Source organism: Myxocyprinus asiaticus, chromosome 49 (genome assembly GCF_019703515.2).
Source record: "Myxocyprinus asiaticus isolate MX2 ecotype Aquarium Trade chromosome 49, UBuf_Myxa_2, whole genome shotgun sequence".
NCBI lineage: Eukaryota > Metazoa > Chordata > Actinopteri > Cypriniformes > Catostomidae > Myxocyprinus > Myxocyprinus asiaticus.
Window position 1 is genome coordinate 5,708,854 of NC_059392.1, and position 14,084 is coordinate 5,722,937.

The window sequence follows — 14,084 nt, forward strand, 5'->3', positions numbered from 1 at the left end:
TTCCCATTTAAATTACTGTATTTTGCCTGTGGAATTAAGCCATGCGAAGGTAAATGTGATCATTAGCCTACAGTCCAAAGCTATTCATTTTGCAATTGAATTCATCAATCTGTCCGCGATAGATTATTATAAGGGCTATTCTAAGGACGTGTCAATGTACACATGCGTCAGACGAATGATTTTGGAGCGTCTCGCTTTGGTTGCGTTGCATCATAAACAGCGATTTTAGGTGGCTGTGTCAAGTTACACATAGTTTGAAATGTAGAAAAACACATCTCGAGATCCCTGCATTCGTAATTGCACTCCGTCCAGCTGTGATTGAACGCGTTGTCATCTTGTGCTGTGGCAAGAGTCAAGCAAGCCTGAGAGTGGTTTGTTCTCTGTATAAGCTGCGCGTTGCCTATACACCTGGAGTTTCGTTTACTGCCCCCTGCTGAAAACAGGTGGTACTTTTAGCTTGAATGGGTACGATAGTAGATAGTAGAAATATTCCTTTTTACAGTCCAGGGACATGAATATGTAAAAAAAAATTAACTCGTTATTTTTTATATAATCGCACTGAATTAACACTTTAAAATGACAGCCCTATAAATTACACATTTACATATATGCATTATATAAGCCATCGGTTATCCAGCATTTTAAATATCATATCAGCTTTGGCTAATGGTGAAACAAGCATGAGTTTTTCAATGATTGATGTTTATATCTGGAGAGCAGAGTAACCAATGCATGTACACAATACATTTTTTTACAAAATATAAACAAAAAAAATAAAAAAAATAAAAAAGACTTAAAAACAGAAAATGACCATAATCCGATGACAAGAATGACTGTACATTTTGGAGCTACCACTTTACAGACATGGTTATTATCGAATTATAATCTCAAAATGGCCAAATATTGACTGATATGCATATTGGTCAACCACTAGCATCAGCTATTGAAAAACCCATATCGGTTGAGCACTCCCATATATCATATACACTCCCAAACACAACCAGACAACACTTATCCAATCAATCATTGCTGATGTGGACCGTTCTACTAACACCCGTCAGGCCGTCTGACCTGCAGTTTGCCGTGGGACATCAGCCTGGCAAAATGGTAAACTAGGACACGTACCGTAATGAAAGTAGCCACCCCTCCCGTCCCGCTACTGATTGCAGAGTTAAGCCTTTACTTCCTCACAAGGTTCTGATCCTCACTAATGCACAGGCACTGCGCCTAACATACTCTCCGACACGGCTATTTTTACACACAAACACACACCAGAAATAATCCACTACATGACACAGCTCAATAAACACTATTTATCTGTTTTTATTGTGGTATACTTTCCATTTAGAATTATATCAGACAAAAAAAGTTGACTATGGGCTGAACAAAACATGATTAGCACTTAGCTACACTTTGGAGACAAAATTGACAAAATCACTCTTTGGGGATGTCATCAAAGGTAAAACTTACTCGTAAATAAATTAAATGTTTTTTAGATATTATACAGTATTTTTACATTCTAAAAGTTTTCTTTTTGGGGTCTAGCTGGAAGTCTATGATTAGTCGCCATTTAGGAAACTAGGTAAATGTGTGTGTAAGCCAGATGATTCTGTAACAATGTCTTCATTATCTCCTTCCACCTCAATGAGAATCAGTCAACCAACCAGCAAAAGCATCTGGCATGTCCATAGAATCAAGCACATACACAAGAAAACCTACAAGAAAAACGAACCACCCGCCACTACTGAGATGCCACTACCTTAAAAGTACCATGGTAATGCCATGTTTTTTTGGACATGGTACCTTGTTGGTAATACCATGGTACTTATGGAAAGTACCTTGGAGTTCCATGTAAATACCATGCTATATGTATATGGTCATTAATTTTCAGAGTATATATTAAAGTTCATACCATCGCTGTACCACAGTACCGTTTTTTGTAAGGGGCTTTGTATTAACAATAAAACTGGGTCTAAAAAGAATCAAGTAAATAAACATAAAGAAAAGATTATCAGCTACCCATTAGATAAAAAAGAACATGTTTTTAAAAGGCAACAAAAAAACTTCGTTCTGACATGGTCATATGACGTGTCTGAAATGTCATTTTTCACTCAGTATTTGTCAGATTTTTATTGCTCTGCTGGCAAAACCTGGCATGATTCCAATGCAGCAGTGGCATGCAGAGATGCCATCCATGCCAGCATGACTCATACACACACATCATGCCAGCTGGTGCCGTCATGTCAGATAAACCTCACATACCAGCGTTTCTTCATTGAGGTGATTCATTTGTATCACACATTAGTGTTTGCGCTACTGGATCTGCATTCTTTCGCTTTACCTCATGCTAAACGTAGTAGAATTAACATTGATGTTTATATAAACAATGACAGATTTTTTTTTTTTTTTATCAGCTGGTGGCAATGCAGATAGGGTTGATTCTGGATTTTAGATACTATATATCTGTCACTATGTCGGTATCAGCTAATATTAGTCTTTTTTTTAATTATCGATATCTGATTAGGGCGATGTTGGAAACCTATAATAAGGCTTATTTATTCCCATTCAAACTGTGCACTCTTTTTAAAGCTAGGTTTCAAAAGTACTAAACAGATTTTCTACTAAACATTCGTACAACATTTACCATATTATACCATCATATCAGTTACCAGTCATAAAAATAACTAAAAATGTACATTTCCTAAAGAAAATATGGTGGTGGTTCTTTTCTTTGCAATATGTGCCATCATCATTATGCAAAAGTAGATGGTTGCCAGGCCATTGCTAAGGTGATCCGTGTGCTTTTAGCGTACTGCTATGAGGTCACTAAGGTGTTCTGGAAGGTTGCTATGGCATTGTGAAGTGGTTGCTAAGTTGTTACTTTAGTTGTAATTTACGCACAGTTACACAACCCGTGCGTAAATTACAACATAGCATAGTTGTGGCGTAAATAGGCACCAAGCTACAATTTACACACTACTAAATATTTGAACGTTGCACCAATACACTTAGGTGAAACGTAACCCTATGTGTAACATAATATTTACGGAAGCCTCTGACCAGGAGTAGCGGTTGGAATAATAATACAAACTGATTAAATGATATCAATGAGTTCATGTTTTGCGCAACAGACTTAAATCCTTTAGACATATATGATGATGTTGACAATACACGATTATGTAAAAAATTGACTTCTTAGCAGCTCTTTAGCATGAAAAGATCTAAATGGTGCGCTTTCCTGAGCATATCGCCCGGTGTCACTGACGTGCACAGTTATAAAAATATACAACACATACAAAATATATAGCATATTAAATAAAGTTCAATTTATCAGTCTGTTGTTAATATTTATGTATTGCCCCCTATTAATGTTAGATACAGTACCTGGATATTATTTACATATTAATTATAGTCCTACTATTTATTATATTTACTTATTTTTTATTTATATTATTTCAATTTAAATGTACAGTAATTTATTACAGCTGACAGTTACATGAGTATTTGTTTTCGACATCAAACTTAAATGCACAGCTTTTTTATACTTCTGTTTACAAATTTGAATGTTGCATATTGGATCAATAAAGATAAATGTCATATTATACGACACACATTGCTTTATATAGAGCCCTTCTAGCTAAGTCTCGCGTTTAGAACAGGTGGTGCAACCAAATTATGCAATGACTTAGTTACAAAATAACTACTGTAGTAGTTACTTAGCCGTTAGTTTGAACTTTTCGCCCAAACTTAAGTAAGACCATATGCACAGCTCGTGCAACCTAACCCTGGTTCCTAGAAATGGCTCGGGTCTCTCCTTAAATGCAAAGCCTTTGGGATTTTTTGCCCCATTTTATCGCCCGCCCAGTGCAAATCGTAAGTTTGATCGCTTAGAAAATAAATAGCACACCTATCCTCAACAAGCCGCACAATTTGAGGTATCATTCATGTCTGCAGCACAAATGGTGCAGGACAAATGATGTATTAAAATGTAATACTTATGGTAAGGGGTTTGTTTAAATCCCCAACCCAAAGTATTAGCAACAATAATAGTGATACTTGGCTTACCGAACACAACTAATTATCGTCTATCAGTGTGTCCCTAATACAGATACATCAGAATAAAAAAAACTCGCCAGTCTGATTTCTACAAACCTTTGTTTGGAGCGTGAATGAAGCTATAAAGAGGCCACACGTCTGGTGGACCCCCTCAGGACTGTGCACATGTGCCTCTGAAATCTGACACCACGAATTAGACTACAGTGAACAAGAGCGAGGAACTGGTATCATACCAAAGAGTATTATATGATGCTTATGAACACAATATTAGAGAGGGAAATTGATTTAGAAAGAGAGATAGATTTAAAGGGTATTGGGTCCACTGCCTTACAAATAAACTATTGGTGTATTAAATCAATATACCAATTGGCTGAGCTAAAAAAAAAGATGGGGTAGGGAGTGTGACTTTAGAGAATTAATCTAGCATCTGTCCGGATGTGAGGTTGCTACTGACAACCAGCTTGTGCTGTCCTCTACTGCTAAGCTACTACATAAAGACTGTTTACAGCTGTTCAAAATCCTAGTGAGCTGCCTACGTAGGCAGCATTTCAAGGCATCACATATGCGCTACTAAATTCTAATAAATTTGTCTATATTCAAAAGGCTTAGGTACACTTCGCTTTTCCATGTGCCATTCTGTCTTGAGCATGGATGAGTGCTCAGCCTTTTAAAGTATAATCTTTTGACCGTGAGCCCATACGAAAACAGTCAAAAGAGTTTGCCGCAAGGGGGCCTGGGTAGCTCAGTGGTAAAGATGCTGGCTACCACCCCTGGAGTTTGCTAGTTCGAATCCCAGGGCGTGCTGAGTGACTCCAGCCAGGTCTCCTAAGCAACCAAATTGGCCCGGTTGCTAGGGAGTGTAGAGTCACATGGGGTAACCTCCTCATGATAGCTATAATGTGGTTCGTTATCAGTGGGGCGCGTGGTGAGCTGAGCGTGGATGCTGCGGTGGGTGGCGTGAAGCCTCCACACGCGCTATGTCTCTGTGGCAACGCACTCAACAAGCCACGTGATAAGATGCGCGGCTTGACAATCTCAGACACGGAGGCAACTGGGATTCATCTTCCGTCACCTGGACTGAAGCGAACCACATGACCACAAGGACTTAAAAGCACACTGGGAATTGCAAATTGCATTCCAAATTGGGAGAAAAAGGAAAAAAAAAAAAAAATTCGCCGCATTTGCACTACGACAGCTTTGTGAAACTGTTTTAGCACAGTCAACAGCAGGTGAAAACGCCGACGATGCGCAAAGTGTACTGACAATGAAATTTGCATCGCGCACTGTGCATGAGATGTAGGGGGAAGGCAGCATTGCATGTATCCTTTGCACAGAAGGAAATCCCTGAATGCAAAGCGACAAGTAAGGGGGAAAAAATCCATCCAAAATGACAGACACAGTGTGAGAAATTACGATTATTAATACGATTTTTTCAATGCTGAAATGCATTGATACAAATTCAAGACTGACTACTATTTCTGCGCTTATTACACTATCATGTTGTTAGCTTAGCAACATGCTAACGGAAAACTCTATTGAAATCAATTCTGAATAGAGTCTCTCGTGCAATTTCCGTGAGAAGCACAAATTTTTATAGGCAACAACACAATTTGCGAATTAAACGAGAGACTCAAATCAGAATTGATTTCAATAGTATGCTGTTAGTATGTTGCTAGCATGTTGCTAATAATGTGAGACACAGGGCCCTATTTTAAGAGTGCTACGTTTTAAGCACAATGCTATGCGATACGTCATACGTGCAAAGTCAGTGGGCGTGGCCATAAAGTTTTGGTATTTTTGTGCAAGCATGTGCTAAGTCTAGGTACAAGTGGGTTGGCGAAATAGCGCATGCAAAGCACTAATGGGCTGGGTCAAGTGCAGCTGAATTCTGAGGTTCTTCTCCAAGTATTGTGCAGTCTGTGTCCCAATGTCGCCAAAATAAAAGCTCGACGGTTTAGGAATAGGAATCAATTACTAGTTTTTTGTGTCATATCGCAGTTCAAATCACAAACACAATATTTTTCGAAAACAATTGCAATATGACTTTAATCGTGCAGCCCACCGCCTATGTAGGCAGTAGACAGCAAGGCAGCTCACTAAGCTTTTAAACAGAGCATGAGACAAGAAAGAGAAACCATGGTGACAGGTGGAGGATGATAGACGATTTTACATATACAAAGGAGGAAAGAATTTGAGAGAACACACAAACACACTCAAATCAAACATATACATGCTGGCAGAAACATCTAAGGTATGGATTAACACGTTCCACCAGACAGAACCTTACAGATGTAACAATAAGCTGAGCCTGACCTTCAAAAGTCATGAGAGAGAAACAGATGGAGAGAAAGGCCAACCTGTCTCTCCAAGAACAAACACACATACCATGCATAGTAAATGAACAAATGCTGATCATAAAAACGATAGTATCAGCTACTCTGAGACAACATCATTCAATGTGTGCTCAGAGATTTACTGGATGTTTTTTTTTTTTTTTTAAACGTCCCTGGCTTTGATTTTTTTTTTTCAGAGGAAACTCCAGTTTCATCACTTCCAGGCTTTGAAGGCCTTTGTTACGGGAAGAGGAAGTGGCGGTACACGCATAAAATAATTGCAACACATGTTTAGCAAAGAACAGGGCTGATTGCTGATCCAATGCTAATATATATGTGACATAATACAATTTAATGATTACAAAAAAAATAAAAATAAAAAAAAAAACACGAAACTGCTAAAAGCAAAGGAATATTTTAAATAATATATACTGAAACTTTAATCAAAAATATTGTCCATTGTTGACCCAATGGAGAGATGACACTTCTGGTAGTCATCCGGTAGAGCTACAGCGGGTTTTTGCGTAGTCGAGCTGCGGTCTTCATTTATCTGTCCAAGTATGCATGACTTGAATTTTGGAGGAAAGAAGAGGCCAACTACTGTTGAAATAACGTGCTGGATGAAGTTGAGCAACAATCGTATTATCTAGGTCTGTTAGTTTGACTTCGCAAAAACCCAATTTTTACGATTTCAGTCGGCCTAAAGCATTAATGTGACATTTTAAAATAACAAATATGACTATTTAAGTCAAACTGAAATCGAATAGGTCTATTTCAAGTGCATGCAAACATATTGACGATTTTAAAACTACCAAATATCGGACGATTAATCGGTCTTGCCGATATATCGCGCAATCGCTATAAATGCATAAAAAATTAGACGTATCTACAAGGGCATAGATTTGGCTTGAACATTGGGGAGGGATTACAGTATGACGAATTTACATGTTTCCATTGATCATGGTATAAATATTGGAGGGGTCGTCCTTGCTTGTTTTTATTATTGGGGGGGGGGGGGGGGCTTTACCTCCCCCATCCCCCCTGGAATCTACGCCCCTGTATCTTCCACAGACACTGAGGAGGACATGTTCCACCCCAATATTCAGATAAGCAGTCGATCAACATGGGGGTTTCAATGTACATTTGTAAATCCCGCCCCAATCATGAATATTTAGTTACATCCTTGCATTAAACTGAAAACATCTAGAATCTTCCACACTTTCAATACCCAAATTCATAAATGGACAATGTGCTAACAAAACAGAGTCTTTGCATGATGCACTGAGGTTTTAACAGTGTTTATTAATTAAAAAGCAGCTGGTTTTAAGCGCTACTCACTTCTCCGTAGACGCATCGGTGCCGAGAGCATTTTTCTGGGCTTGGCCGGTCGCGTCTGTCTGGGTGCACAGAAGGCGCCTAAATGATGTGCATGGTGGTGCTTTATTATCCGTATTACTTTTTAAAATGCGTCTTAGACTGGGTTTACAAAAGTCCTTTAAAGCCCCCGAGAACCTAAGCTGTAACATTGCAAACACAACCGGCTAAATAGGAACGATGTTTCCGACAATTTTACTCGTAAAATAATATGTCAGATTTTCTGATTATCCTGCGTTGAAGATTGTCGTGCCGGTTTCTTTCAGTGTGTTTTCAGAATGAAAACCTCCCCTTGTACCGCTGCTCGCATTCCATTGGCCAGTGTGACGTCGTGCTGAGCATTGATTGGCTCATTCGCGAGTCAATCATCGTAATGACGTAATGGTCACTTCCTTTTGTTTGTTAGAGCGGAGAGGGCTGGCTGAAGCCAATGTGCTTTCAAGGCAAGTCAGTCCACTCGGCGGCCATATTTGAAACGCTCCCGGGCAAGCTGGGCAGCCATTTTCTATGTGAACAAGCGACAAAAAAGTACAGCTCCCATCTACTTGAACGGGGAAAGACCGGAATCTCCTAAATGGTTGATCAAGATTACGATCAAATAATACATTTCAAATCAACAGTAAAATGTGACAATATTGGCATCATGAATGGTGCTTCTTTAGCTCAAATCACGCTAAATACGCTATTTTTCAGGCTGGTTCAGTTAATGCGCATGCGCGTGTGTGGCGACGTCTGTGTCTGAAAAGTAATTGGCTTTTTAACCTGTAAGGCGGGATTTCCTTTTCTCTCCCATTTATTCAGAGGGGGTTCAGCGAAGAAACGGTGACAGCAGGAAGTGCCTGCCAATGTCTGTCTAAAGAGTAGGAGGACAAATGCCTATGTACAACAAAATACTGTCATCCTTCATTGTGACAGCAGGAAGGGTCGTAGTTTCCAGGGGGGATAATAATAAAAACAAGCAAGTACAATGTACAATCCCTAAAAAAGTAAGGGATTACTCTTAATTTTTCCATAATTTAATTACAGTTACTTCTGATGTAATTGTGTTAAAAACTGTATAGACTATAGAACAATTCTATATAAAACAATAGTGAATTTAAAATTGAAATTTAACGTCTAATGTTAAAATGCATGTTTTCTAGGGGCCTGGGTAGCTCAGTGAGAAAAGACGCTGACTACCACCCCAGGGACTCCAGCCAGGTCTCCTAAGCAACCAAATTGGCCCGGTTGCTAGGGAGGGTAGATTCACATGGGGTAACCTCCTCGTCGTCACTATAATGTGGTTCTCGCTCTTGGTGGGGCACGTGGTGAGTTGTGCGTGGATGCCGCAGAGAATAGCGTGAAGCCTCCACATGCACTATGTCTCCGCGGTAACACGCTCAACAAGCCATGTGATAAGATGCACGGATTGACGGTCTCAAACGCGGAGGCAACTGAGATTCGTCCTCCGCCACCTGGATTGAGGCGAGTCACTACGCCACCATGAGGACTTAGAGCGCATTGGGAATTGGGGTTTCCAAATTGAGGAGAAAAAAAAAAGTTTACTAATTTAACGCTGCCCCCACTTAAATTCTTTGGCCAGTTTATGAATCATTTATTTGATATTATATGATTTATTTGAAAGAATTAAAAGAACAGTTTCATGTCTATCCTTGTATTTTTCATCTGGTCGTGGTTGATCAGGGTTTTAGAAAGTAATTAGTAATAAGTAATGCAATTACTTTTCAGACAGAGTAATTAGTACAGTAATCTAATTACACTTTAGAAGATGTAATAAGTAGTTAGTAGTTAATTACTTATTTAGAGTAACTTACCCAACACTGATTATAAAGCACAATCAAAATATTGTGCATGGTCCAATAAGGTCCCATACTGTAGGTTTGGAGGTCAGTCAGATACACGGAAAGAGGAATTTTGCTTGGCAGAGATTATTACGCTGAATATCCACAAAGGCCACCTGCACAGTTGCATAAGACCTTTTCACCAATTTGAACCGTCCATTCTAATTTACAATCTACATCAAATTCATATCATTTGCCTTTCAAACTGATCTCTAATTTAAGTGCATTTGTTTGCATTACTAATTTGTTGTTAGTGTAGATGTTGTCTGTTCTCAAAGCTGAAAAAAATATTATGTATAATTATGCAAAGTAGTATGCTTAAAAAATGAACACTAGCTAAGCATGGAGGATTTTCAAAAATCCACACGTCCTTTTCTTTCCAGAAGCGTACCAATACCTTAGGTTGTTTTGCCACCTTGTGGGCAATATAAAAAGTGACACTTTCTCTATCATTTTTTAAATGCATTTTTTCCCCCCATCTGGTAGGAAACAATATGATTCCTTGAGTGCTCTTTATAATAATAATAATGCTGGTGTCAGTTTTCCTTTTCTTATCAGTAAAATTATTTGTAACCACTCATTTAGCTTTAAAGTCTAAAGTTAATGACTTTCTCTTTGTTTGACCTGTATACCAATTTTTACATATGTAATTTTCTTTATTTTAAGTAGATATCTTGTTCTCATATTGGCCTATATCTAGCACTTTATTGCACCAGACAACTCTGTATTCTAAAATCTGTTAAGTATACTGTATATTGAATGCCACAGCTCTGACACACACACACACACACACACACACACACACACACACACACACACACAAACCCACAGTATTTCCTCCATCTCATAGAGACATAATGACATCTAAACTGTGTTTAATGAGTGAGAGGAAACACATGACAGTTAACCTCAATCATGTAGGATAGGCCCCATAGGAAATCCTGCACTATCAAACCAAAATAAAGTTCACAACTGTGAATCTTCATGTGTAAGTACGTCCATGCCATCAGTAGTTTTTTTATATATATATATATATATATATATATATATATATATATATATATATATATATACCCCTACACACTTAGAAAATAAAGATTTCAAAAAGCTCAAGATTTCAAGATTTCAAAATACTTGTTCTAAAAGTTAAAAATTGAATTTCTTCTTAAAGGGATAGTGCACCCCAAAATGAACCTGGATTAATTTTTTATCTGTTTCTCACCCACACTTATCATATCACTTCTGAAGATATGGATTAAACCACTGGAGTATTATGGATTACTTTTATGCTGCCTCTATGTGCTTTTTGGAGCTTCAAAGTTCTGGACCCCATTCACTTGCATTGTATGGACCTACAGAGCTGAAATATTCTTTTAAAATTTTTGGTTGTGTTCATCAGAAGAAAGAAAGTCATACACATCTGGGATGGCATGAGAGTGAGTAAATGATGAGAGAATTGTCATTTTTGGGTGAACTATCCCTTTAAGGGAAACCAAACTTGTCAAATTAAAAAGAACTTTTAAAATCACGTCTCAAGACAAATGCTTTCTGTTTTATTAATTGTGCTGTCTTGCTTTTCTTTTTTTTTCTTCTTTTTTTTTCTTTAATCATTTTAAAGTTCTTTTTAAGGGGACGTTCGGACCAAACACATTTTGACCACTGAGCTGCGTTTCTCTGTGATTATAGCGATTCATGGAAGAATGTTGCGTTTTTATAAACCAAAAGCCAAGTGGTTACCAAGTCTATCTAACCTTAACCCTAATTTAAATCTAGATTAATGACTGTAATGTAACAGAGTCTTTGCTTGAAGCCACAGTAACACACTACTGCCCACATATCTGGGTCACCACAGTGATCTAACCCCTCTCTCTCTCTATCTCACACACACACACACACACACACACACACACACACACATACAGATTCTGTAGGTGTTTAGTGACGTCTCTTGAGGAAGACCCATATAGGGCATCTATACAGTAGATCTAAGAACTGCTGAAGACACAAATTGTGTGTTGTGTGTGTGGAGTGTGGCTGTCTTTTAGCATTAACGTATGTGTGTGGGACATAATCAAAACAGGAAGCTGCTTGGATCAGCTTGATTAATGAACAGCTTCCAGATTATGTTTTTCCAGGCTGCCTCTAAAAATAAACTGTTCTTAACTTGTTATATTGCTTATATAAAGTTAAAAGGCAATAAGGGGAAACAATATGTAAACAATTTAAATGTAACTGGGTAAAGTGAAAAATAAACACATGTTAAAGGTGCATTCAGTACTTTTTTCCTCATTAAAAAAGTTTAACTCATAAAGACATGAATTGCAATTGAGCAATATATGTAGGAAATCATGACCACACATTAAAATGAGGACACCAGTCATATCAGTAACCTTATCAAAGCTGTTTTATTCTACATGGAGAGGGTCCGCACATGGGGGCTGCCATTTTAGAATCACATGACCAGCCGAATACTACTCACTTAATCTCAGTAACCATCCTGTTATTTGACAGTTTCACTCATTCATTAAAGTAATCATGGCTGACTATGAATACTACATTTCTACAATGGCATCTGAAACTGAAAATTACTGATTTTAAATGACGATAACATGATAAAGTTGATACCTCGTTCTCATATTGGCCTATATCTAGCACTTTATTGCACCAGACAACTCTGTATTTTAAAATCTGTATAAAGTATACTGTATATTGAATGCCACAGCTCTGAGACACACACACACACACACACACACACACACACACACACACACACCCACACAAACCCACAGTATTTCCTCCATCTCATAGAGACATAATGACATCTAAACTGTGTTTAATGAGTGAGAGGAAACACATAACAGTTAACCTCAATCATGTAGGAGAGGCCCCATAGGAAATCCTGCACTATCAAACCAAAAAAAAAGTTCACAACTATGAATTTTCATGTGTAAGTACATCCATGCCATCAATAGATTTTTTTTTATATTTATATACCCCTACACACTTAAAAAATAAAGATTTCAAAAAGTTCAAGATTTCCTTTTTTTTTTTTTTTTTTTTTAAGCTTCATACTTGTTCTAAAAGTTAAAAGTTGAATTTCTTCTTCATCTGGGATGGCATGAGGGTGAATAAATGATGAGAGAATTTTCATTTTTGGGTGAACTATCCCTTTAAGGGAAAGCGAAGTTTTAAAAGCATGTCTCAAGACAAATACTTTCTGTTTTTTTTTTTTTTTTTTTTTTTTATTATTGTTTTTTTTTTTGTTTTTTAATTTATAAACAATCAATAATTTATTCATGTTACAGTTGTGAGATTTTTTTTGCATTGCAGTAATGAGAATTGTAAGGAACGTTGGCATGACAATAATGTCACAAATCAAAAATTCTTTTTTTTTTCCAATTAACATTTTTTTATTGATTCGTAGATATATAACAAAGAAAAACACAACATATATACATTGAATCAACATTTAACATTTAACCCCCACTATTACCCTTCCCCAATCACCAACCCCACCCTGACCCCCAACGAACACCCCGTGGTCACATATAAGAATACACACAAAAAACAAAAAACAAAATATAATAATCATACATAATTAAAACTAAACTTCTCTCTCCACAGCCCCTCCCCGAGACTCCCCCAAAAACGCTAAATAACTGCCCCATTTCCTATCAAACAAATCCCAAAACCTCAGCCTTCTACTTGACACCTCCTCGAAAGATGCCACCCACCCCGTCTCCGCACACCCCTCCGGAAATGAAGGTGCTCCATCCGACTCCCATCCCCTTAAAATAATCTGCCTGCCAATCATAACACTGTCCAGAACCCAATTTTTTATGTGTTTATCCCCCAAATTGATGACTGCCCCATCACCCAAAATACAGAGTCTGGGCAAAATGAAATTTGATTGCCCTTCAACCAAAATTCTTTGATCTTAACACACCACCAAAAAACATGGGTTGTGTCTCCATCTTCTGATTGGCATCGCCAGCAGGTGGGTGTGTCTTTAAGATGCCTTTTTGGCATCAAGTAAGATGGCAGCAACCGGAGTCTGATCATGTGGGTGTGTCTTTAAGACCAAGCCTATACAATCTAGAGGGTGTCTAATAGAAGCTATGTAAAATCTTTAATTGCATAATGCACACCCTTGCATCTCTAGATGCAGACTTGACGTTTTTTAGAATCCTAGCCCACACTCCCTCCTCCAATTCCAAGTTGAAATCTTTCTCCCGTATGCTGTCAGTGCCAAAGCTTCGGATTTAGACCAATTGACTCTGTATCCTGAGAACTTAGAAAAGGAATTAATAATTCTGTGGAGGCAAGGCATATATCTAATGAGTTTGGAGACGAGTAATAAAATCATCTGCGTAAAGCAAAAGCTTATGTGCCATACCTCGTGCCATCACCCCTGGAAAATCATCTTCCTTTCTTATTGCGGCTGCTAATGGCTCCAGGGCAAGACAGAACAATAATGGGG

General features: G+C 38.0%; 1 protein-coding gene across 3 annotated transcripts in view; it reads right to left on the minus strand.

Annotated features, from left to right (window-relative positions):
- The window catches only part of glsa (glutaminase a), a 33,505-nt gene extending 25,481 nt beyond the window's left edge, over positions 1-8,024 (minus strand). For all 3 annotated transcript variants that reach the window (XM_051693312.1, XM_051693311.1, XM_051693313.1), the window contains exon 1: positions 7,728-8,024. In XM_051693312.1, coding sequence (XP_051549272.1) covers positions 7,728-7,915 — 188 coding nt within the window. In that variant the 5' untranslated portion in view covers positions 7,916-8,024. The remainder of the gene's footprint in view (positions 1-7,727) is intronic.
- Between the last annotated feature and the right edge of the window lie 6,060 nt (positions 8,025-14,084).